The sequence below is a fragment of the Erpetoichthys calabaricus genome, chromosome 10 (assembly GCF_900747795.2).
Source record: "Erpetoichthys calabaricus chromosome 10, fErpCal1.3, whole genome shotgun sequence".
NCBI lineage: Eukaryota > Metazoa > Chordata > Cladistia > Polypteriformes > Polypteridae > Erpetoichthys > Erpetoichthys calabaricus.
Window position 1 is genome coordinate 19,757,489 of NC_041403.2, and position 27,500 is coordinate 19,784,988.

General features: G+C 40.4%; 1 protein-coding gene across 1 annotated transcript in view; it reads right to left on the reverse strand.

The window, feature by feature from the left end:
• Positions 1-4,872: 4,872 nt before the first annotated feature.
• The window catches only part of dnai4 (dynein axonemal intermediate chain 4), a 65,672-nt gene continuing 43,044 nt past the window's right edge, over positions 4,873-27,500 (reverse strand). The window contains exons 13-17 of the mRNA XM_028810980.2: positions 24,253-24,377; positions 21,417-21,515; positions 20,546-20,772; positions 12,501-12,654; positions 4,873-5,035 (exon numbers count right to left, since the gene is read on the reverse strand). Of these exons, the coding sequence (XP_028666813.1) occupies positions 4,985-5,035; positions 12,501-12,654; positions 20,546-20,772; positions 21,417-21,515; positions 24,253-24,377 (656 nt within the window). The 3' untranslated portion in view covers positions 4,873-4,984. The remainder of the gene's footprint in view (positions 5,036-12,500; positions 12,655-20,545; positions 20,773-21,416; positions 21,516-24,252; positions 24,378-27,500) is intronic.

Consider the following 27,500-nt stretch of genomic DNA (forward strand, 5'->3'; position numbering starts at 1 on the left):
ACTACGACTCCTAAATCCTTCTCATAAGGTATACTCTCAATTTTCCGACCGCCCACTGTGCATTCAAACCTCACATTTTTACTTCCTATGTGTAATACTTTACATTTACTGACATTAAATTTCATCTGCCACTAATCTACCCAAGCCTGTATGCTGTCCAAGTCCTTCTGTGATGATATAACGGATTCCAAATTATCTGCTAATCCACCTATCTTGTTATCATCTGTCCTGTCCCTCGACTCACTTCAGTTTTTAATCACTAGTTTACAAAAATCAGCAAGCAGCTTAAAGTGTTACCAATGACACTAACATGTCATGTAAAACACACATTACAAAAAAAAACTGTTAAATGTACTGGAAAATTAAGATGGTTTCTAAACATGGAGAACATCTCAAAATTAATTCATGTATTTATTTCTAGTAGGATTGACTACTGCAGCTGTTAAAATTGTTACAATATACAGCTTTCAGTTCATTCAAAATGCTGCAGCAAAAAAATAATTACAAGAACTAGAAAGTCTCACCACATAACGTCTGTTCTCACGTCCTTATCCTGGCTTCCCATTAAGTTTAGGGTTCTTTTTAAAATCCTCCTTCTTACATATAAAGCCTAGAATGGTTGAAGCCCTACTTACCCCTCTGGACTGATCATTACTTGCAAACTGCATGAAGATGTCAGACCACTAAAGATTCCCAGGATTAGTAAAACAACAGTGGGAGGCCAAGCCTTTAGCTATACGACCACAAAGGCATGGAATGATCTTCCAGCGGATACAAGAGATGCCCATTCAGTCTCAGCATTTCAATCCAGGCTGACGATGGAGTACTTTAGTCTGGCATACCCTAATTACACATACAGTGCAGCTCTGTAATGTTTGAGATAAGGACACATTTTCTCTTGATTTACGTTTTCAGCTCCACAGTTTAAGATTACAAATCAAACAATTCAAACTTTATGATTAAACTGCACATAACAGACTCTCCTTGAAATGTATTTACGTATATTTCAGTCACACCATGTAGAAATGACAATACTTTGTCTACTGTTTGGACACAGCAATGGCAGGTCTGTTAAAGTCGTCATATTTAGTTCTTTGTCGCATATCCCTTGCATGCAATAACTGCTTGAAGTCTGTGATTCAAAGACATCACCAGGTGTTGAGCGTCTTCTATGGTGTTGTTCTGCCAAGCCTCTAATGCAGCCATCTTCAACTCCTGCTTGTTTTGGGGACTTGTCCTTTAAGTTTTTTCTTCAGCATATGGAAGGCCTGCTCAATTAAATTTAAATTGGGTGACTGGCTTGACACTACCTCAGCAGTGTGTTTGGATCATTATCTTGTTATAGGATGAAGTACCGTCCAGTGAGTTTGGCTGCACTTATGTGAACTTGAGCAGACGAGATGTTTCTACACACCTCAGATTTGCCGTCAGCAGTTCCATCATCAATGAAGAGAAGTGTGCCAGGACGTCTGGCAGCCATACATGCCCAAGATATAACACCCCCAGCATCACCATGTTTAACAGATGAAGTCTTCTGCTTTGGATTTTGGGTAGTTCCTTGTCTTCTCCACACTTTGCTCTTGCCATCACTCTGGTGCTGGTTCATCTTTGTCTCGTCTGTCCATAAGAGCCTTTCCCACAATTCTGCAGGCTCTTTCAAGCCCTTTTTCACAAACTGTAATCTTGCCACCCTGTACCTGGTGTTCTTCCTGTTGCAGTGAGGCCTCTGTATTTCTGTTCATCAAGTCTTCTGCTGATAGTCATCTCCGACACACACACATCTGCCTCCTGAAGAATGTCTCTGGTCTGTTGGACATAGTGAGGATTCTTTTTTTATCAGCAATGGAGATCTTCCTGGGCCTACCAGCCCCTTTGTGATTACTGAGCTCACCAGTGTGTTCTTTCTTCTTCATGATAATCCATAGAGTTATTTTTGGTCATCCTATGGTTTTACAGATGTATGTAATGCTTTTATTCTCATTTTTCTGCCTCCTAATGGCTTCTTTGACTTTCATTGGCACAGCTCTTGTCCTCATGTCAAACACTGGCAACTACAGACTCCAAAGGGCAGAAGCAAGCTGAGGAATCTGATGAAGTAATGAAACCCACCTGAGGAATCAGAAACACCTGGGACGCCAATTGTCAAACATTATGGTGCCCTGAAATGAGCGGTAAGCATGTAGAAAAACTGTTGTCATTTTCTAAATGGTGTGACCGAAATGTATGCAAAGACCCTTAAATGGAACTGTGCAGTGGGAACTTTAATCACGTCTGAAATGTCTCATTTGTAATTTGTGGAGCAGAGAAGGAAATCTAGGAAAAATGTGTCTCTGTGCCAAACATTAAGGAGGGCACTGCATGTATATTGTGTAAAAATGTAAAACTTTTACTATGATTGTGAGCCATTATTAACCCTCCTCTAGTGAGAAGTTGCAAGAGATATTGGTCTTATATGCCTCATACAGCAGGGGCCCGAGATGCCTCAAAAGCTTGCATATTATAACCTTTCTAGTTAGCCCATAAAATGTGTAATTTTGCTTAACTTCTCACTACAGAAATAATGGTTAGCATGGTACAGCACCCTAGTACTACAACCCTCCTCTAGTCTTCTTCTTTTATCTGATAGGTGCTATATAAACAAAATGTATTATTATTATTATTATCATTATCTGTGTCCTGCTGTGGCACTCTTATTCTTCTATCGTGTTTCCCTGTCCTTGGAAAAGTCATCCACGATACTGGATGGAAAGCTTCAGTGGTCAGATCAGACAGCCCAGGCCCAGACTTTTTAATACCCCTGAAGCCCTGGAGAGGAAGGGTGACCAGTTGGTCCCCACAACTGTGACTGTGTCTGATTTTGTCTTTTGACTTTATGTGTAATAACTGACTGTGGATCCCCAGAGGTTTAATTTCTCCAGGGGGGCTGCTACCTGTACTTTTTGTTTTGCCCTTCTCTTTTATCAACTGGTCATACAGTAGTTTATTGATAATGTTAATGGCAGATATTGTCAAGTTCCATGTATGTTAATCAGTTTGGAACTGCTTTATTTCACAGTATGTTTCAACAGATCTGTATATTCATACATATGCATTAAGTAAATAGTAATTTGTAAAGAGGTAATTGCATTTTACATGTACAATTGTTACAGTGCTATAAGCCTAAAGTATATAAAAAATAAACTGAATGAATACAATTAAGAGTGATGGCATATTTCTTGTTGGTCAGACATGCAGGTAAGAATTTCACTGTACTCTACGTGTGACATAATTAACACGCATGTGCGACTGGGGGTAAGGGATGCCACTCTGGGATGAGAGGGGGCGCTGTCACTATTGGTATCTTCGCCTTTCCCCACAGCTCTGAGAAGATGTCCAGAGTAGGCTTCTTCCATATCTTTCTGTCCTCTGCATCTTGCTCTGTCACACCCATCACCTGCGTGTCCTCTCTCACCACATCCATAAACCTTCTCTTGGGCCTTCCTCTTTTCCTCTTGCCTGGCAGCTCTATCCTTAGCATCCTTCTCCCAATATACCCAGCATCTCTCCTCTGCACATGTCCAAACTAACGCAATCTCGCCTCTCTGACTTTGTCTCCCTCCCGTCCAACCTGAGCTGACCCTCTAATGTACTCATTTTTAATCCTCTCCATCCTCGTCACACTCAATGCAAATATTAGCATCTTAAACTTTGCCACCTCCAGCTCTGTCTCCTGCTTTCTAGTCAGTGCCATCGTCTCCAATCCATATGACATGGCTGGTCTCACTACCGTCCTGTAGACCTTCCCTTTCACTCTTGCTGATATCTGTCTGTCACAAATCACTCCTGACACTCTTCTCCACCCATTCCACCCTGCCTGCACTCTCTTCTTCACCTCTCTTCCACAATTCCCATTACTCTGTACTGTTGATCCCAAGTATTTAAACTCATCCACCTTCACCAACTCTGCTCCCTGCATCCTCACCATTCTACTGACCTCCCTCTCATTTACACACATGTATTCTGTTTTGTGCCTACTGACCTTCATTCCTCTCCTCTCTAGAGCATACAGTATCTCCACCTCTCCAGGGTCTCCTCAACCTGCTGCCTACTATTGCTACAGATCACAATGTCATCAGCAAAACATCACAGTCCACGGGGACTCCTGTCTAATCTAATCTGTCAACCTGTTCATCACCATTGCAAATAAGAAAGGGCTCAGAGTCGATCCCTGATGTAATCCCACCTCCATCACTCCTACTGCAGACCTCACCACTGTCACACTTCCCTCATACATATCCTGTACAACTCTTACGTACTTCTCTGCCACTCCCGACTTCCTCATACAATACCACAGCTCCTCTCAGTCACCCTGTCACATGCTATCTCCAGGTCCACAAAGACGCAATGCCACTCCTTCTGACCTTCTCTATGCTTCTCCATCAACATCCTCAGAGTGAACATCACATCTGTGGTGCTCTTTCCTGGCACAAAACCATACTGCTGCCCACTAATCATCACCTCACTTCTTAACCTAGCTTCCACTACTCTTTCCCATAACTTCATGCTGTAGGCCCCACTGACTATACCATATAAAAACATGACCACAGAAGGTGGCGGCTCGATTCACAAGCAGCGGTCGATATCAAACAAGCTCCTGTGTGGGGTCTAATAGCTAAAAATGAGGACAGAGAACTTTGCGTGGGCTCATTTTGTGGTCAGTGTCCTTTTTGATTTGCCATTGTGCACCCTTTAAAATCGGGTTGGTGCCCCAATGATTTTTGCTGCTTCACTCTGGTTCCCTACCACCCGCCACATACCCCATAGTTTCTCAGTTTTATATGAAAATATTTCTATGAATATAGAAGAAAAAAAATAAAAGACGCGCACAAAATAAACAGTGATCAGAAATGTAATAACTTTATTGTAAAATATATATTACAGTAACTTTATTAGCAATAAATTAGACCATATACAGATAATTTGTGTCTGAATGCGTAGACAGCAATCACAACTGACTGGCCAGGGTGGATCCAATTAGGTCGTCTAATGCATTCGCCTGTGAAGGAAGATAAAAAGAGAAGAAACGAAGTTCAGCCGTGCCGTGCTAAACACACCCCGTCAAAGCTAAATTGTAAGAGTGTAAAACGCAGAAGCAGATAATGGTGACTTAAGCAACAGCCATACTTGCACTGGTCATTTGAAACTAATGCAAAATTTTAAGTCCACTTTGTTTGTAACTTAGCAACTCTGCCAATGATGACAAAATTGTCGAAGAAATCATTTTGGAAGGTGACAGCCTGCATCTTCTACGTCACATATCTCCACTGGCTTTGGTTGTGGGGTGAATCTTGAGCTAAAAGGAAAAGAGTAGGCGAGATGCGATTGGGTGCCGCAGGAGGAGGTGGGGACTGTGGGTGGTCGTGAGCGAGTTCTTTTTGTAAAAGCAGCTGCAAAGTCGTCTTGTCAGGAGAAGTGTTAAGGCAGTTCTGAGTTAGACAGCCAACAGTCAAAGATTCTTATCAGAAGGAGTTAAGTGGTATAGGAGTTTCCGACAGCTCAAGAGAATTGGTTTAGTATTCTGAGTTGTGAGAGAACGGCATTAGTCAATCAAGTACAGTGGAACCTCGGGTCACAAACGTCTCGGACCACGTACAAAAATCGGGTTACAACCAAAAAGTTTGCCAAACTTTTACATCTGTTCACGACCACACACTTGGGTGACGAACAAGCCAGTTTCCCTTCTGGTTTGTACACGCCGATGATTTCCGCACGTGTTCAGTCTCTCCCTGTGCATTCCCTGTGCAGCGAGTGAGCGAGCGAGAGAGACAGAGCGCAAGAGAGCACGAGCGAAAGAGAGCAAATATATATTTACATACAGTTTGTACGGTCCGGAACGGATTAATTGTATTTGCATACAATCCTATGGGGGAAATTACTTCGGGTCACGAGGTTCCACTGTATTTGGTTTTGGTTGAGAGGCTGAAGCAAGATTGGCACCAAGCCACCATTCTGTGGGAGAGGCCAAGGGAACATAAAAAAACAGAAAAACGCTGGAGAGATGGGTGGACAAACAGGGAACAGCCTTGCCAAAACTGATTTACAGCAAATATCTGATATTTATATGCTTGTTTACAGTGGATATAAAAAGTCTGCACACTCCTCCCAAAATAGCAGATTTTGCATAATAAAAAAATCAAACCAAAATAAATCTTGTCAGAACTTATTGCAAAACTGCAATCTATACAAAGAAGGAGAACACAAATTAGAAAAATTCGGACGTGAGCTGTCAGTAGGCTTTTGTGCCCTGCACTGCAAAAAATGAAATCTTAACAAGTCAGAAAATCTTGAAAAGAAATAATAGATCTTGTTTTTTTTATTTTAAGAATAACTGACTTGAGTAGATTTGTATGTGTAAGATATATACAGTAATCCCTCGCTACTTCGCGGTTCACTTTTCGCGGATTCACGACTTCGCGGATTTTATATGTAAGCATATCTAAATACATAACGTGGATTTTTCACTGCTTCGCGGGTTTCTGCGGACAATGGGTCTTTTTACTTGCTTCCTCAGTTGGTTTGCCCAGTTGATTTCATACAAGAGATGCTATTGGCGGATGGCTGAGAAGCTACCCAATCAGAGCACGCAGTTAAGTTCCTGTGTGCTGCTGATTGGCTCAGCGACGGAGTGTTGCATTAACCAGGAAGTCTCATCTCACTCATTCATCATTAACGTGCTAATGCTTCAGGGGCCGTGTCCAAGCACCAACAGAAGATGCAAATGACTGCAGAAAAGGTAAAAGTTTTGGATATGTTGAAGGAAGGAAACAGCTACACCGCTGCAGGACATCGATTCTTTTTATTTAAAAAGGAGGAAAAGCATATAAGATCTACGGCCGCAGTGTCCTTTAACCAGGGTGCAAAACGAGTTGCAAGTGGACGTGATAAGGCAGTAGTCTGGATGGAATCTGCTTTAGGAATCTTTGCAACAAGGTCGATGACGTCATGACCGCCTACAAGCTGCTACGTGTACTTCGCTATACAGTAAGTGTAAACTTATCTACCGATTTCATATTGCTTAGCTGTTGTCCCTGTTTTTAATAGAGTAAATGGTGGGTTGTAAACAATACAGGGAGGGTTTAAAAACGTCCAAATACACGTTAAATAATTAAATAAATATGGTGTCCCTACTTCACGGAAATTCAGTTATCGCGGTCGGCCTTGGAACCTATCTCCTGCGATAAGTGAGGGATTACTGTAATCTCATTTTTAGAAAATGTAACAAGTTAACAAGTTAAACTTTCTCACTATATTGGCAGATAATTTTGCTTGATTCTAATACCTTTTTCTTGTTTTTCTTGTTAAAAGTTTGGAGTTTGGTATTCTTCCGTCCGGCCATTTTAACTCTACACCGTCCTCAAGAAACTGTGACACACACACACCCATCATCAATGTTTTCGGTATCAGGGGACCCTAAAACATCGAGATCTGTTGAAAACTAGAGGTCGAAATTTTTGAGAATCTAAAGATATTGCTCCTCCCTCATAGAAGACAGGTTATGGTAAAAAAAAAATCCTACAAAAACCTGGTTGCATTAGTGTGCGTACAGTTTTAATAATCAAGGATGTGACTGCATTCAGAATCAACCAATCACGATAAGTCTTATCTCAAATAGTACATGTAGTGTACACCTGACACCAACTAAAATGGCTCTGATTGAGCTCAGATTACATTTGTCTGTTCCCGTAGGATTATTCTGATATCCGGTTGCGACATCCTCCTAAAGCCGTGGTCCACAAAAGGGCCTTTAAAACAGGATCTCATCATTGAAAGGTATCAGTCAGAACAGGGGTACGAAAAAGTATCCAAAGCATTAAACTTCCCAAGGCGCATGGTGAAGACAGTCATCAACAAGTGAAGATAATATGACTCCACAGTGACTCTACCAGGATCAGGACGTCCCTCCAAGATTGATGAGAAGACAAGGGGAAAAGTGGTCAGGGAGGTCACCAAGAGGCCTACAGCAACATTAAAGGAGTTGCAGGATTTCCTGGCAAGTCCTGGTTGTTCCCTACATGTGAAAACAATCACTCATATTCTTCATATATCTGGGTTGTGAGGGAGGGAACAAAACAAACGCCTTTTCTCACAAAGAAAAACATTGAAGCCCAGCAAAAGTTTGCAAAAAGGTATACGCAGTCTCCCATAATCATGTGGGAAAATGTATTATGGTCTGATGAGACCAGGGTCGAACCATTTGGCCATAATTCTAAAAGATATGTCTGGCACAAAAATAACACATCCACACATCATTAAAAGACCACCATACTGTAGTGTGTAACGGTGGAGGCAGCGTCATCCTTTGGGGCAGCTTATCTTCAGCTGAAGCTGGGGCTTTAGTCAAGGTGGATGGAGTGATGAATAGAACCACATATCAGTCTATTTTGGGACAAAACCTTCAAGCATCTGCTAGGAAGCTGAAGACGAAGAAGAACTTCACCTTTCAGCATGACAACAACTCAAAGCATACATCAAAATCAACAAAGCATTGGCTTCATCAGAGGAGGATGAATGTCCTGGAATGGCCCAGCCAGAGCCCACCCAGACCTATGGGGTGACCTGAAGAGAGCTATGCATAGGAGATGCCTTTGGAATATGGCAGATCTGGAAGGAGTGGGCAAAAATCGGCAAGTCCAGATGTGCCAAACTGATCGACTCTTACCCAAAAGGACTGAGTGCCGTAAAATAATCAAAAGGTGCTTAAACTATTAATTTAGGTAGGGTGTGCACGTTAATGCAACCAGATTTTTGTAGGATTTTTTTGCTTTGTTTTCACCTTCTTTGTATAAATTGCAATTTTCCAAAAAAAAAAAAAAAAGGTGGAATAAGTTCTGATGAGATTTATCTTGGTTTTATTTTCTATTACACAAAATATTCAATTTTGGCAGGGGAGTGTAGACTCGCAGTTAGGAGACCTGGGTTAGCTTCCCGGGTCCTCCTTGCGTGGAGTTTGCATGTTCTCCCCGTACCTGCGTGCGTTTCCTCCGGGTGCTCCGGTTTCCTCCCACAGTCCAAAAACATGCAGGTTAGGTGCATTGGCGATCCTAAAATGTTCCTAGTGTGTGCTTGGTGTGTGTGTGTCCTGTGGCGGGCTAGCGCCCTGCCTGGGGATTTGTTCCTGCCTTGCGCCCTGTGTTGGCTGGGATTGGCTCCAGCAGACCCCCGTGACCCTGTGTTAGGATATAGCGGGTTGGAAAATGACTGACATGACTGACTGGATTCTGTGTTGGCATTAAACGAGGCTCGCTTAAGGGCCCCATCCCTTTATAACATTTCTCTGGTTCCTGTTTTCACAGTAGTAATTATTAAGAGCCCTGAACTTCAGGAATATGAGTAGCAAGGTGGAGACAAGGAGTCATTTTTGAACTTTTGGTTTGTTTTTCATGGTTATGCTGCATGCAATACTGTTAAAAACATCACATCAGAAACAAAATTATAAAGATTAAAACATCAAAAATTCAAGGGTATCCTAGCTCAAAAATATTTAAGGGTGATGGTTGTTTCATTTATGACAGCAAGAATAATCTACAGTAGGAGGAGAACAGGCATCCCAGCTGGATCAGGCCTGACAGGAACAATGGATGGATTGACTGGCAGGGTGGAAAGATAAGTCTATGCCCAGCCGGTATAAAATAATGGGTGGATCAGTGGAAGCCGGAACTTGGAAGTGGTTCCATCCCCCGTGCGCTAGGTGTTAGTGGTCTGTGTATGAGAACCCAGTTGGGCCACCTGCAGGGGTGCTAGGGAAATGGAATCAGGAAGTGCAGATTTCTAGGGTCCTTTGGGATATGTAGAGGGTGCTGTCGGGGTAGGACCACCCTACTTTATCTATGGCCAGGATGTGCTTCTTAGAGGAGACAGAATGGCACCTGAAGCATTCCAGGGTTTGGGGTCACAGGAAGCCCACTGCCACACATGGACGAGTCCATGTGCAACAAAAGTCAGTGGAGGTTGAGAAGGAGTGAGAATTCTTAGTTTATCGATCATTTATTGTATAATTGTGGCTCACGTTGAGAGAGGACATAAAAGAATAAAAGACCACTATTTTATTGATATATAGTGTGGATTATTACGGTGTCTGTGGGTTGGGGCTCACTGGCACCCCCATGTGGTCACACTACAAGTACAGAAGCAGTGCCATTCCCTACATGAGCTCTTACTGTATATTAAAGTCAAGCAATTTTCTTATCGTTATGATGGAGCCAGAGTTTCACTCCAAGCTCAACTTTATTTTCTTTTTATTTATTTATTTTACTATCTTGGATGTATTCTGTTGTAATTTATGTTACTGAGTATGTTTCTTTTTAAGGCTGCACGATAACAGAAAAAATGATTATCACGATTATTTTGCTCAAAATTTTTATCACGATTAATAATGACGATTATTCCTTTGGTAAATGAAGTCTGTGACCAAAGCAGTGTAGCCTCGGCCAGTTATTCACAGATGCTGCCCTAATCATATTAGCTGCGTTGTCCGTTGTGATGCACACAAGTCTTTCTTCCACCAAGCCCCAAGCGGACATCGCTTCTTTGAGGCCCACTGCAATAAACTCCGCTGTATGGTCTTGTGGGAAAAACGAAGTTTGCAAAAGCTTGCTTTTCATCTCAAACTCGCTGTCAATAAAATGAACTGTCAAGCTCAAATACGGTTCCGCAGTTCTGCTTGACCATAAGTCGGTCGTGGCAGCAAAATATTCAAGGCTGAGCCTGAGAATTTCTCTTTCTATTTCTTTTCGGCATTTCGCATACAGCGAGGGCTGCGCAACATTGGAAAAATGGTTGCGTGAGGGAATGCTATATCTTTTATCAAGTGTTGCGATCATTTTGTTAAACCCCTCACTGCTTACGGTGGTTATTGGACACATATCCTTGGCTATATGGTACGTGATCGCCTCTGTTATTTCCCGGTGTCTTTGCGAGCTAGGCAGATATGGTATTGTGTTGAACAATGTCCCTGATATTGTTGTCTGTGTTGTGGATGGCTGGTAATTTTTGTTGTTGCTGTTTGTGCCTTCAGTCGTTGAAATTCTTGATAGTGTACTTTGTGGTGGCTTTTAAGGTGGTTGATGAGGTTTGTTGTGTTACCTTGGGACGTTTGGACGGAACAGGAGCAAAGTTTGCACAAGACTCGTACCTGATCAACATCACATTCCTCGAAATCGAAATAGTTCCAGACAACTGAGTATGACCCCTTTTTAGGAACTAACGATCGCACTTCTGCACGTTGCTCCGCCATCATATGTTTATTCTGACTGGCTGTTATTGCTGCTATTGACTTCTACTGCTTCAGAACACGCTTGCAATCTAGACGCAGTAACGTCATAGTGACGCAGTCCAATCTGTAAACTCAGCCCATAAAAAACAGTTTGGTCTTTATACTGTAAAATCGCGACGATATTTATTAACTGATCGTGGGTCATAAATATCGTTATCATGAGAAAAAAAAGATTAATCGTGCAGCCCCATTTCTTTTCCATTTTTATTTCCTCTTTTACAACTGAGAATTGCCTTTCATTGTGTTCATTCTTCTCGCTATCTTCCCTGTTGTACTTTTTTTTTTTTTTTGAGCCCAAAGGCTTGGAGGGGTCCGACTGTGCAGCTGTGGGACCACCACCACCCTATTTAAGGGCCTAATAAATCGTATGACAGCCTCTGCGGCACTGGCCATGTGCACATGTTTCCTTTGTGTTTGGATTTGGATTTTGGACTATAAGAACTGTTTAAGTGCTTGTTATGATTTTTCTGGTTTGGAATTCTGCTCTTGATTTACAATTCTGATTATTGTATTGTGGGCTGACTTGCCTTTTTTCTCCTTTTCTTAATATTTTGTTTGTGATTATTTTTGTTTTAAAATTAAAACCTTCAAATATTCTTCTTCTCCTTCATCCTTCCCTCTTGCTCTTGACAGCCTAGAGGAGGTGCAGCAGAAAGCTAAACGAGGACTAGAGGAACTCCAATTGAAGGAGAAAAGAGATCAAATAGCTAGGGGGTCTTCAAATACAGGGCGAGTCAAAATTATGTTAACACTAATGGATTATTTTTCTTCTGCAGATAGGCGTACACCATGGGTGACAGATTATAATTTAAATGGTACTGTTGCGCGTTGGTTTTGTGTGTTGAACATGATGACAAACAGGTTTAGACATTCCTGTAAATCATCTTGCACAAATGAAATATGTTTTGTGAATAAATTGTTTCCGCCATTCAAATGTTAACATAATTTCGACTCACCCTGTATTAAAGACTTTTGTTTTTGTCTTTTTAAGGTCCTCACCTTTTAGAGTTTCAGAGTTTACCCTTTTACTGCTACAAATATGGGACCTTAAGGCCTGCCACTGAAGTAAAGCCTGTTTGGCATTTGAGAGTCAGGAAAATCCTAACACTTACAGTATATTCTGTGAAATATAAATTCACCAGAAACAGCTTTTGCTACTCTCTGTAGGCTTTGGGGTTTTTTTTTGTACCTGTGTAGTTATTCCAGATGTCAGGTGTTTCATTTTATAGACAGTGACTTGTCCATCGCTGTCACCAATTAGGACACAGTCAGTACTTTCAGCAAAGAGTATTGTTGTCAGTGTGACCCCAGGGCTGGCAGAACTCACAATCGTTGGGTCCAGTCTGAAACAGAGAAATACATTGAGAATCACCAGAGAAGAGTTTTGATTAATTTGTCTTGTCCACATGACACTTCATTTTCAAATATATTGCATTTGTGTAAAATGAAAAGTTTGGCAAGAGGCCATGAAGTTAAAGTCTAAATCAGTAATTGCCAGACAGTGTATAAAAATAAAAGTGATGTATAACAATTCAAGAAAAAGCATCTAAAGGAAACTCTTTTAGGTTTATATATTGTCAGACATGTGGGCATTTAGAGCACGAGGATGGATACGGGGAACGAAAAGAGAATGACACCACTACGGACTTTTGTTCTGTCAGGTTCCTTAGAATGGAAGAGGAAAACACACCAGAAGACCAATGACATCGTTTCCCTCCACCCCAAAGTCACACCCCTTCTGTCTCAGCCCTCTTTAATCAAAGACCCCACCCCTACCGGAAGTCAGCATTCACTGTCAGACCTGCTACTGAGAACAATGGAGCTGCGAATCTCAGAAGTTTATTGTATTTTCAGGTGATTAACAAAACCTTTTGTTTAGCATATTGGTGCTGTATCTTCATTGTTCTTCAGACAAGAAATCTAAGTGAGACATCCTCCTGGACCCCAAACCAAATTTTTTTTTGTTTCTGTTTTCCTTTCACAATTCCCTAAAAACTAAAAAGTAAAATTGTACTTGACTTAGTGCTGAGAGGTATACCGGTTCATACCGAAAACCGTTTTTTTATTTTTGTTATGATATGGATTTTTCTTATACCGCAACACCGGTTTAAATTGCCTAAACAACTTTCAGAACGTGGCGCAGCAGGAAACTGTTTAAGGGGGACCTTTTCACTGCTACACCGCTAAACACATGCAACGGAGTAGATGCGTTTAGTGGAGGTGTTGTGCGGGGGCTCTTTTTCACTGCTACACCGCTAAACAGGCATACAATGGAGTACATGCGGTAGTGGAGGTATTGTGTGGTGAAAATGGACAGAGAACATTCTGAAACGGAAGCTGTAGCAGACGATAAAGTTGAACATGATGACACAGAAGAACTTTTCCTGGAAAAAGGAGTCACGTCTGTTCTCTGGAGATACTTTGGATTTAAAAGGTCAGATGTGGACCATTATGTTCAAATGTGTGAATACTGTTTCTATACTACTGGGTAACACTGCAAGCCAAGTTGTACCGGTTTTATTTTTTTCAGTACTGTGTAATGTACCTGGGTACTGTGTAATAGTGTGACGACATGTTGACTTTATTCTTGACATTTCCACTTTAATCTTGACGCTTATGATGAGAATAAAGTCGGCATGTTGAGTTTATTCTCGACATTTGTACTTTATTCTCGCCGTTTGTCGAGATTAAAGTCGACATGACTTTATTCTCGACATTTGTACTTTATTCTCACCGTTTGTCGACATGTTGACTTTATTCTCGTAATTTGTTATTAAAGTAGAACATCGTAAACTAAACTTCATCTTAAAATGAATATTTAATTTACTAGATTTTCTCAAACCCCATCATAAAGTTATGTAGCACATTAAATGCTTTGTGTTAAGCGTTCCCCAAGCCATGTTAATCGCTACGTGCTTCTTAAACTGACTTCTTCTTGCACTTAGAAGAGGCGCAGGCAGCACACAGAATACAATAATTTCATGATATTCCTGCTCCCTGAACATTTAGAATGCTAAGATAAATACTTGATATAATTTTCATGATGCAATACATTAAAGCAGGTATTAATCATGTGGGGGCATGGTGGCGTGGAGGTTGAACTGCTGCCTCGCAGCAATGGGGTCCCGGTTGTTCCCCGCTTTGAATTTGCATGTTTTTCTGGTGGGTTTACTCGGCGTTTCCTTTCAAAGTCATGTAGGATGTGGGGTTTTGTTATGTTATATTAACCCTGCTAGTGTATGTATTGCTCGTATTCACCCTGTGATGTGCTGGCACAATGCTTGCTGGGATGGGCGCAACCCTGAATGGATAGCATAATTAAACATGTATAACGAAGATTTTTTTTAAAGTTCTGGTCTAAGTTTATAACTAGTTTAAATTTCACAAAGACGTTTATCGTGTGGTGATTGGTTATGTGGAGAAAGAAAAAGGAAAGATAGGAACTGGGGGTTTGGTACGTCAGACAGACAGCACGCATGCAATAAAGAAAGCCCGCTCAGAAGAACATCCATTGAATTCTGTGTTCGTGTCTCCGACCACCAGATCACAAACCCAACATTTACACAATATTTAAGTTAAACCTGTGCGATACCCATTCATACATCCATTTTGGAGCCTCGTCACACCTGCCATAAAGTTCTCTACACTGAACGTTCACCTTACTGCGAGGGAGCAGCACTACCGTGCATATTTAATACCCGCTTTAATGCATTTCATCCTGAAAATGATATTAAGTATTTATCTTAGCATCCTAAATTTTCAGAGAGCAGGAATATCGTGAAGTGAATGTAATCTGTGTGGCGATCGCTGCCTGCGTCTCCTCTTAGTGTAGAGGAAGTCAGTTTAAGAAGCGAATAGTGATTAACAATTGGGTCAGGGAACACAACACAAAGCATTTAATGTGCTACATTAACTTATGACAGGGTATGAGAAAATCTAGTAAATGAAATATTTATTTTAGGATGAAGTTTAGTTTACGACATTCTACTTTAATTACAAAATAAACTGAGAATAAAGTGGAAATGTCGACTTTAATCTCGACATTTAGGTTTTTTTTCTTCACCGTGGCCCTAATACAATTCTGTAGGGCTATACAACAAACAGCATTATAAATGCAAGTTGCAGTTTTATTATTTATGTATATAGTTTAGCTTGAAGCAAGGTCCATATTAATGCAGTTAGCCTTAATGATGGTTCAGTTGGTAAAGATGTCATCACCAAGTTGCACTTGTTTTATTTTATTTTTATTTGGTGAACACTGTGTAATGCACCTGGGCTCGAAGTCTTGGAAGTAATAGTGCAACTTCCAGTAATAATACTATTATTTATTAGTTTAAATATTATGCAGTTTAATGATGGTAAAATTGTTTAAAAAGTCACTTTAACGTGTCAGTGGACAGAGATTGTTAAACATGAACAGAAAGTGTAGTTGGTTTACAAAAAATATTTACTATTTATTCCTTTTCTAAGACGTGTTCAGTGCAGTACGACTTTTGACAAGCACCTCTGAATATTTTACTAAGTGTAATTGCCTCTCTGGGTGGTTGAAAATATGTTGTCAAAATTATAGCTTAAGTTGTTTGCAAAATTTGTTCAATAAAAAGGTTCTATATTTTGACTGCAACTGTCATGCAGTGTGATTCCTTCTCTTCATTAGTGCCCACCCCCTTGAAAACTATCACTTTATGGGGCCATGCAAACCTGTATTAATACTTGTGTGCATATTAAAATGTTTTTTTGTACAATGTACAATTCTCATGACAGTGGAATAGGTTATTCTTAGCCAGTCTACTGCAGTAATTGCAGTGGAAAATGTGGTTAACATCCACTCATGAATGGAAAAAAATATCGTTGAATACCGTGAAATCGGTATAATTTTGAAAAATACCGTGATATAGAATTTTGGTCATACCGCCCAGCACTAACTTGACTAATTATTCATTTTCAAAACAATAATTGTAGGCTTTGTGGCCACAGTGGGGTGCACCAGCTCCCCAAACGTGACTCAGACAGACACAGGCACAAGTCCAGCAACACACAAGGCTTTATTTTCAAGGGGAGGGTCTGCTTTCCCTTCATTTCCCAGGCAAATACACACAGCACTTTTCTTCTTTTCTTTCTCTTCCTCTCTACTTCTGCCTCCACTCTTACTCCAGCAAGCTTTGTCTTCACTTTTGTTGTCGTCGCTGTCACCTTTGCCTTTGTTGTCATCGTTGCCTTCATCGTTGTCCTCCTCACTCTGACTCCCTGAATGAAGGCAGGTGCCTCCTTTTATTCTGCACCTGGGAGTACTTCAGGTGGTTTGTTAGCGAGGTCTGGAAGCACTTCCAGGTGTGGTGGAAACCCAACAAAGTAGGGCTCTACAGCCCCCCCTGGTGTCAAACTCCAACTCCCATGGAGCCCTGTGGGAATCTGAGGCACAGCTGCAACCCAGGGGGGGCTACCATTTAGCATTCCAGGGGAGGCAGTGCCCTGTGCATAATTGCCGCCCCAGTCCTTCCTTTTAAAGCATCACGGTCAGACAAGTGCCCTGTTCTTCTTTACAGATGCATACATCAAAGAGTACTACTGACTCTATAAATCTGTAATGTGTGATAAAGAAAACTAGAAAGTCATAGACAGTTTTTACCATGGGCCGCACAATAATTAATAATAATAATGGGCCATCCAAAATAAATGAGGTGTAAAAATACTGAAAATAAAAACCAAATATTAGATATAAAACAATTTTCCCAGCATATCTCTTAACTTTACATAATTATCGCTTTCATATGACTCAGGAAGTTCTAGTAAGGAATAATTTATTGCTCCCTAAGGGGAAGATGTCATTTTGCATGACCTTTGGGGGGGTCAGAGCACAGGGTCAGCCATTGCACAGCACCTCTGGAGCAATTTTCAGGTTAAGGTCTTGCTTGAGGGCCCAACAAAGTAGGATCCCTTCTGGCAGCAACAGGACTTGAACCGTCAACCTTCATTTTAGCAGCGCAGATCCTTAGCCTCCGAGCAACCACTCCACATGTTACTGGAAATTCTGACCTTTTTATTGCTAATCAACAGCATCTCCTCACCAACACTCATAGGGTCATAGCAACCTTAACCATGGGCCAAGGTTGACAAAAAATAAAAGGAATATTTTACCTTCAAAGACTAACAATAAATATAATTAAACTAACCAGAATAACAGTATCACTCATTTTGCATTTTATAAGGCATCAAAGAGAATATCAGAGATTAGGACATCCCGTCTCAGCAACACTCTGAGGAAACCGGTCGCTAAGTTTTAAGCTAGTCTGGTGTAATAAGGGTTTTGTCCTACTGAAAGGACACAGGTTTTTAGTGACTTTGGATAGATTTAATATATAGATAGATAGGAAAGGCACTATATAACAGAGATAGATAGATAGATAGATAGATAGATAGATAGATAGATAGATAGATAGATAGATAGATAGATAGATAGATAGAGTCCTCGGGTTACAACGTCTCGACATACAACGTTTTGAATTTACAACACTCACTCCCCACATGAGTGTTTCAGCTTACGCCGTTAGAGTCATACTTACAGACTACGTGGGCGAACTAGTTTGGTTGTGTGCAGCAGAAGAATACGCAGTAACACGGCATATGAGTGAGGGAGTTCGCGAAATAGTTTTGTTTCTTGCGGAGGAAGTGTTCCGTTTGTGTGGCTTTGTTTGGCAATTTTGTGGCCCTTATCATGGCTCCTAAACGAAAGTCAGAGTCTTCAGATGCTAGTGCTTCGAAGAAGAGGAAAGCCATCACGATGGAAGTGAAATTAGACATTGTAAAGAGATCAGAAGGAATAAAGGTAAGGGATTTTTTACACTCATTTTTTGTCATTTTCTGTTATTACAGTACAGTGTACAGTACAGTATATTAATGTCATTTCCTTTTTCTGTGGCTTAGTTGTGTTTTTATGTTCTAGATTATGATTTTGCAAATGTGTTAGAATAGGTAAGTGACTTAGGTTAGGGTGTGTTTCGACTTACACCAAAATTCGGGTTACATCACTGTTGTAGGAACAGAACTGTGTTGTAACCCGAGGACCCCCTGTATATGATAGATAGATAGATAGATAGATAGATAGATAGATAGATAGATAGATAGATAGATAGATAAAGGCACTATATGATAGATAGACAGACAGACAGACAGAACTCTGCAGTGGGCACAGTGCCGCTAAGATTCACACCGTCAAAGGGACGGTGATTTTTTCAATGGGGACTCCAGGATTGGAATGCACTCAGCCTTGACCCAACTCACACACAGTCATTCACAGAGACACAGAAACAAAAGGGCATAACCAATAATCAAACTGAATATATTAAACAAAAAATAGAACATGAAATATAACAAACAATACATAATCCCTCCCCAGCACCCGATTGCAGATCCCAAAGATAACTCAATATGGCAACAACAGCAAGCACGATAAACACCTAACAATAAACACTAACGATAAAGTGCATGACACAGCCCAAATGCAGCAGCAACAGATGATGTGGAATGAAAGAGAAAAATGAACATCCAGGGAACAGCTTGCTGTAAGTAATGTATAAACAGTCCTATCATTATTCCTGATGCGGCGAGGGGTCGTGAGATTTGGAAGCGCTCCCACCAACGAAGCACGTTGGTCAATCTGACTCACTACTCACACGACAGGCAGGCACAAGACAGTCCATACATCCATACAGGTTCAATGATCCAGGGTAAAAACGATAATCCACAGGTGATGGTATTGCTGACAAGACAGATGGGTGAACCCAGACACAAACAACAGACTTCCTTCCTGGCTAGCCAGATCCCCATTAAAAGTTACAATGAATAGTACAGGCCATAAGAAACACTGAGGGTTCAGCCAGTTTCCTTACCAACAAACAACTCACCAAATACAACACCATCATGTCTGCCTGACCTACTTTGTCTCAAAGTAAATGTCTCATCTTGGCATCACATATGACTTGTGCGTCAATGGAATGTCACTGCCCACAGCGGCATCATTCTTGCTAGATGCCCTTATTTCAATGTGAGTGCAGTAAATTGCTCCTATTACATTAGGAGGACTGGGCACTGCTGCAAATTGACTTTTTATGATGGCAAAAATATGTTAAGTTTTATGTGTGTGCACCCACACCATATGAAAACTGAATGTGGGTCGGTTAATGGCTTCCAGCACAGCAGGCATGATGGAGTGAGGCTTAGCTGAGCTATTCCTGACCTGTCGGCCAGTTCCCTGAGAAGTGAGAGCAGGTAAAGTGACGAAAAAACAAAAAAAGTAGAAATATATGCAGCACTGGCCTTCTTAAAAGGCAACAAAAATAGTCTGTACATCATATTTATTGTTTGTGAGATGTAATGTGTTTGTCACGTCTCACAACACATATTCTAACAACAGCTCACGGATATATGAATTATTATGCATGCGGGTCATTACTTAGCTGGTTTGGCTACATCTCCCTGCTTGACCGAGGGTGTCGTCATTTCCCAGTTTCTCCAAAATGTTGTGTACGAATGGGTCAGAGTTGCGGTAAATGTACACACGTTCTCCCATCAGGTTTTCTTTTATAACTCGTGACATTTATGTAGGATTTTGCACATGCACATTTCAAGCCTCTTGTTGGGCGTACATGAGCTTTATAAATGAGGCACCTGCACTCTTCTCCCCAGTAACTGACTAAGATGGAAGGAACAGCCTATTAACTGTGCACTTTTGTTGCTTTAGGCATTTGTCAGTGTTCATCTGTCGCTGTGGTTTCAGCTATAATCCTGAATAGCATTTTGTTAATGTAGACAACATGCATTGAAAAGAAAACACAAAAAAACACATACAGAGAGACAGATGTAGAGATCTCAACATTATTTTGCAAAGCTGAGGGAATGCAGTGTTTGTTAACTGGGTATAGATTTTCATTTTCATATTAAAAAAAAGAAAAGAAAAAAGAAGCCCCAAACTAAAAACAGATATTTAACAGCCTACCACTGGCATTAATGTTATCTTAGCATGCATGGCTACCTATTTTGTGGTATCACCTTCAAACATCTTGATATGGCTAATATAAATGGTGTGAAAATCAAAAAAAAAACCGAGGACAAAAAAAAAAAACTGCTACAAAAATGATAGAGGAGTTCTGCTCTTCACACGCAGGCCCCTAAAATTACAGAAAACCGCCTTGACAAAACCAGGAGACAACTAGTAAAAAACAAAAATAAACTTACATGCTGTTATCCAGGTCCCAAATCTCCACTCTCTCTTCATTCACTGCTCCAAATATCATGGGTGACTTAGGGGACCACATTATTTCATAAATAGCTCTGTTTACAGAACTAAAGTTAAGAACCGGCTTTAAGAGATCTTGCTGCCACAGTCGGATGGTCCAGTCGGCAGAGCAACTCAGAAACACGTCGGGAGAAAATGGAGACCAAGCTATTTTGTAAACAGGGCTCTGAAAGACAAATTGATCAAAGTTATTTTCAATGCACGGTACATTTGCATGTCTTATGTCATTCACTGTGTCTTTATGAAATAACAAGATCTTCCAAAACAAATCAGATCTCCAATCTTTGAGAAATTAAGCTGAAAATGTACATCTTACCTAACACATCAAGACATGTTATATGGGGTCCTTTTCTTAAATGAACAGGCCACACATTTGTTAGCATATCCAAATGAAAGTCTCATTAATTGCACCAAGTATAATTCGGCTTAGTCATGATCAGCTGGGAGACGTGTGAAGGCACATGATCAGATGGCCTATCTGCCATTAAGTGAAAAGATTCTGCTTTTGATTTAGAGGTACATGGGACCCTCTCTAGAAAGCTACAGTTTATAACCTACAAAGGATCTCAAGTTGAAGATTCACTTATGTTGACTTTAGGTGCTACACTCTACACAAATTTGTAAAAATTAAAAATCAAACCTGAAAAGAAACAATATTCTAATGTGTGGTTACTCAACAATCATTAATTGCACTCTATTGTTACAGTAATAAATCAAAGGACTAAAATGACTTTAGTGTAATATTAATCTTTTACTTTTGTTCACATCATCATCATCATCATCATTAGTGACATTGTAAGCTTCACTTACTCTGTGTGCCTTGTAAGTGTCCAGAAACTGTTCATTGTATGAGCACGAACACTTATGTATGTGCCCCTCTTCAGTTCCAACCAGGTAAATATTAGCATCCTGAAATTCAGAATCAGAATGAGAAAAACTTTATTAATCCCGAAGAAAATTACTTATGTTAGTTACAACTGTACAAAACAGACAAAAGCACAAGTAACACGAAGAGCAAATATAAAAAAATAAGCATGTGAAATAAAATAGAAAATACAGAAAATATTTTCATTTATTTATTTGGTGACACCTTAATCCAAAGCGACTTACAACATTTATGATGCAATTGATTTAATTTCTTTTCTTTTTGCAATTGGAGCATTGGCAGGTCAAGTGACCTGCTCACGGTCACATAGTGACAGAGGCAGGATTTCAACCCACAACCTCAAGGATTGCGTGTATTAGTCGAGGTATAGCTGTGATTCTTGAGAGACGATCTACCAGAAATTATCGCAGGGACCCGGGTTCGAATCCTGCTCACGGCACATTGCTGAATGGAAGAATATATCTCTAAAATAAATAAATAAAAAACTTTCTCTTCAAAGAATGGTGGTTTGAATCCTACATTGCAGATGTAGTTGTTTATTTTTCTTTTTTGATTAAACAAAAACTGTTTACTGAATTATTGATTTGTCATGGTGTCTGCGTGGGTTTCCTCCGGGCGCTCCGGTTTCCTCCCACAGTCCAAAGACATGCAGGTTAGGTGGATTGGCGATTCTAAATTGGCCCTAGTGTGTGCTTGGTGTGTGGGTGTGTTTGTGTGTGTCCTGCGGTGGGTTGGCACCCTGCCCGGGATTGGTTCCTGCCTTGTGCCCTGTGTTGGCTGGGATTGGCTCCAGCAGACCCCCGTGACCCTGTGTTCGGATTCAGCGGGTTGGGAAATGGATGGATGGATGGGTGATTTGTCATGGAACACATGGACAACACGCAGAGTTAAAATCACACTTAAAGAAACTGCCTGCCCATTCTATTGAATCATGATTATAACAAATAATAATGCATTTCACTTACTTATATAGCACCTTTACCATGGTCTGAGACGGCTGCACAGATAATCAAGAGGGGTATAATAGAAATGAAAGCACAATAAGAATGAATAAATAATAGTGCACAGCCTTGTGTTTGTATGTATTTATAAAATCTGGGAAGTAATATATTCTAGTTGATACTGACATTTAATTCATTTGAAGTAGGTAAAAATAAATATTTGGAAATATTGCAAAGGGGAATGTTTATATACTTATAGTAAACAGCACACACACCATTTAGTTTATATATATAACTGGCTAATTCTTGGTAGGGCTGCGATTGGCCCAAGCTTTCAATTCTTGGTAGAATCTTGGTAGCAGAAAGCGATCTGATTGGCTTTCGCTACCAAGAATTACCTCGACTCACGTGTGCTCAGGGCACCACACTGCCTGCCTATCACAATATCAAAATAAACTACAAACCCCATTTCCAAAAAAGTTCTGAAACATTCTAAAAATGCAATAAAAACTAAAATCTATAATTTGGTAATTCACTTGAACCTTTATTTAATGGGCAAAAGGATGAAGAAAAGATTTTCAGTATTTGGACCGACAAACTTAATTCTGTTTGTTAAACATACTTCAAAAAGTTGGGGCAGAGGCCAAGTAAAACTGTAAAGGTTTTACAAGTAACATTCTGTAAGATTTCATCAATTAGCAGATTAACTGGTAACAGGTATGGGTATCGAGATTGGGTATAAAAGGAGCCTCCACCAAAAGCTCAGTCTTTGCAAGCAAAGATGGGTTGTGGCTCACCACTTTGTGCTGAACTTTGTGAGAGAATTATCTGTCAATTTAAAAAACAGTGTTTCTCAGTGTAGGATAGGAAAGAATTTAGGTCTATTTTGGAAATGGGATTGTACAAAAAAAATCCTCATTCACTATGCTCTACAGGTACACAGTGAATTCAATTCAATAAATATTATATACATCCGAGTCTCTTACAAAATCCCTAGTTTACTAAACAGTAAGCACACTGAGCTGGAAGTATTTCACATAATAATATTGCACTTATATGTGAAATATTGCACATTCTGAGAACCGAAAAAGAAAAAAAAAGTTATTCACATGAGAAGCAACAGACGAGTTATTACACATCTGAGTTGTTGTAAAAATGTTCTGGGAGATCCATTAAGGAACGAGGGAACAGCTTATTGTGTGGATGAGCGACTGGAAGAGTCAGATGTCTGTGGAGAGGAAGGATTTCCTGTGACGTTCAGAGGAGTACTTTATGCTAGCGATTCTAAGGCTATAAACACTCCTCTGTTCATCTCCAACACTATGAAGTGGGTGATTAGCATTTTCAATAATAGAATGAAGTTTAGACAACATTCTCTGATCTGCCACAGTTTCATCTCAGTTTCTCTCCTACCACAGAGCCAGCCTTCTGAATCACTTTGTTAAGCTTCTTAATGTTTGCCACCTTCACACTGCCCCTCCAGCATGCCACAGTGAAAAAAATAGCGCTGGCAACTACATACTCATAGACAATCTGCAGCTTAGTATTGCAGACCTTAAAGAATCTGAGTCGGTGTAAGAAATACAACCTACTTTGACCCTACTTATATATGGCCAGTCTAACTTACTGTCCATACACACCACCAGATATTTGTAGTCCTGAACGATCTCCAATAAATGTGATATGTTCTAAGTACAAGTCAGCTTTACATTGAGCATTTTCAAATCAGGTTTGTTTAAGAAAAAGAAATAAAACAAGTCTTCAATGATAAATGATGTAATAATTCACTTCTGACTGTTCCGTTTTCTTCTATCTGTACCTTTGGATGGAAGTCAAAGCACATTCCAGGTGCCTGTCTTGAGATGAGGGCTTCAATCTTTCTTTCTTTTTCTCCTGTGGGTTTCTTTGATTTGTCACCTCTGGTACGCTTTAGCTTCATCAGATCTGCAAGAAAAGTGTCCCCGTTTACTCTTATCTATACACAAGTATGAGGAAAACAGTTTTCACGATGTACAGAATTTAAAAAAAAATCAACAATGTACACAGTGTGACGTATTATTTTTATTGGAAAACACCCATGATTTTTTCCTCAAAGCTTTTATTTTACTAATGTTAATATTTCACTGACATACTCTAGTGTCTAGTGCATTTTTTATTATTAATTATTAATCTATTATTATTAATTGACTAATAGAAACATAAACACAATCTTGAGTAATAGGCATGAATGAATTGTACTAGAGTGACACGGTGGCGCAGTGGGTAGCGCTGCTGCCTCGCAGTTAGGACACCTGGGTTCGCTACCCAGGTCCTCCCTGCGTGGATTTTGCATGTTCTCCCCGTATCTGCGTGGGTTTCCTCCGGGTACTCCAGTTTTCTCCCACAGTCCAAAGACATGCAGGTTAGGTGCATCGGCGATTCTAAATTGTCCCTAGTGTGTGGGGGTGTGTGTGTGCGCCCTGCGGTGGGCTGGTGCCCTGCCTGGGGTTTGTTTCCTGCCTTGCGCCCTGTGTTGGCTGGGATTGGCTCCAGCAGACCCCCCCATGACCCTGTAGTTAGGATATAGTGGGTTGGATTGTACTAATTGGCCATAGCATAAAAAAAAAAAAAAGAATCTACTGAGAATGTGATCCACTGGTTTACAAATAAAGCTAGAAGTAACAGATTTACAGGTGTTATGAAACAGAGGGCGTCCCAAAGTACCAGTTCAAAAAACTCTTTGAAAAGTTGACCACTAGTTGGGGGGAAGCACCATCAAAAACCTAGACTAGAAGCAAAAAGGGCCTTGCAAAATTTTAATAAAAGGTTTATTTTCTAAAAGGCTCTTCAATACACAAAACTCCAAAGAGCACAAAGAAATCACCCAAAAGGGTAAAGCAATACACAGTGAACAAAGTCTTAAAACAGAATCCAAAGGTGGTGGTCAAAACAGAGCACGGGTGCAAAATATCAGTAAACGCAGTTCAAAAACAGAATCCAGAATTTGAAATACCAGAAAATCAAGGAGCAAAAACACAAAGCACAGTAATCTCAAGTAACACTCCACTCCCTAGTGCGTTTGCAATGAACCGCCAGGAACTATGGGAGGCCCTCCCTTAAATAGGGTGGAGTGGCGTTCCTGGCGGTGATTGGTAGGTGGTGCCGCCCCCTGGGGAGACACCCACACACAAGGGACATAACCAAGGCCACATTCATTTAAAAATGAACACAAAGAAAAATGGATACAATAAACAGAAGAAACAAAACACAAATAAATGACAAGAAATTAGACATTACAAACAAAAAACACAACTGTGAACTCCAGCCAGGGGCAAAATGCTGGCTGAACCTATGACAACATGAAATCAGCGAATCCGAACTTAAAACCCATATTATCCAAGTTGCAAAGAACATTTTTCCAGTTAAGAAAAAAAAAGCATTTGGCCTTTTCTGTCACTGCCAGACACTAAGAAGCTAATGCACGCTTTTATTTTTAAGCTGAATACAAAGTTACAATGCACTTTTAACAGGATTGCCAAAACGGTGTTTAATAGTGCAAAATGCTGCAGCAAGGATTTGAACCAATAAGACAGCACATTAGCATAAAACGCCAGTTTTAGCCTCAATTCATTGGCTTCCATTATCCTTTAGGATTGCTTTTAAAAACTTTACTTTTTATACAAGGTTCTTAACAATCTTTACTGTCATATATTTGGAATGCCTGCTCAATGTGCACCAAATCATTCTCTCCGAACCTCAATGGTTGGGTTTCATGTTTGTTATTTTTCACATACTGAAAATGTGTTAGGAAATAGAGAACTGTCAAGTAAGTACCGTGGACCATTAAAAAAAAAAGATGCTAAAAACACGTACAGTCATATGAAAAAGTTTGGGAACCCCTCTTAATTCTTTGGATTTTTGTTTCTCACTGGGTGAGCTTTCAAAGTAGCAACTTCCTTTTAATATATGACATGCCTTATGGACACAGTAGGATTTCAGCAGTGACATTGAGTTTATTGGATTAACAGAAAATATACAATATGCATCATAACAAAATTAGACAGGTGCATAAATTTGGGCACCTCAACAGAGATATGACATCAATACTTAGTTGAGCCTCCTTTTGTAAATCTAACAGCCTCTCGACGCTGTCCTCCTATAGCCTCTGATGAGTGTCTGGATTCTGGATGGAGGTATTTTTAACCATTCTTCCATATAAAATCTCTCCAGTTCAGTTCAATTTGATGGCTGCCGAGCATGGACAGCCTGCTTCAAATCATCCCATAGATTTTCAATGATATTCAAGTCAGGGGACTGTGACGGCCATTCCAGAACCTGGTACTTCTCCTTTTGCATGAATGCCTTTGTAGATTTCCAACTGTGTTTTGGGTCATTGTCTTGTTGGAATATCCAACCCCTGTGTAACTTCAACTTTGTGACTGATGCTTGAACATTATCCTGAAGAATTTGTTGACATTGGGTTGAATTCATCTGACCCTCGATTTTAACAAGGGTCCCAGTCCCTGAACTAGCCACACAGCCCCACAGCATGATGGAACTTCCACAAATTTGACAGTAGGTAGCAGGTGGTTTTCTTGGAATACGGTGTTCTTCTTCTGTCATGCAAAGCGCTTTTTGTTATGACCAAATAACTCCATTTTTGTCTCATCAATCCAAAGCACTTTGTTCTAAAATGAATCTGGTTTGTCGAAGTGAGCATTTGCATACAACAAGCGACTCTGTTTGTGATGTGAGTGCAGAAAGGGCTTCTTTCTCATCACCCTGCCATACAGATGTTCTTTGTGCAAATTGTGCTGAATTGTAGAATGATGTACAGATACACCATCTGCAGCAAGATGTTCTTGCAGGTCTTTGGAGGTGATCTGTGGGTTGTCTGTCACCATTCTCACAATCCTGATCATATGCCGCTCCTGTATTTTTCTTGGCCTGCTAGACCTGCTGGGCTTAACAGCAACTGTGCCTGTGGCCTTCCATTTCCTGATTACATTCCTTACAGTTGAAACTGACAGTTTAAACCTCTGAGATCGCTTTTTGTAGCCTTCCCCTAAACCAGGAGACTGAACAGTC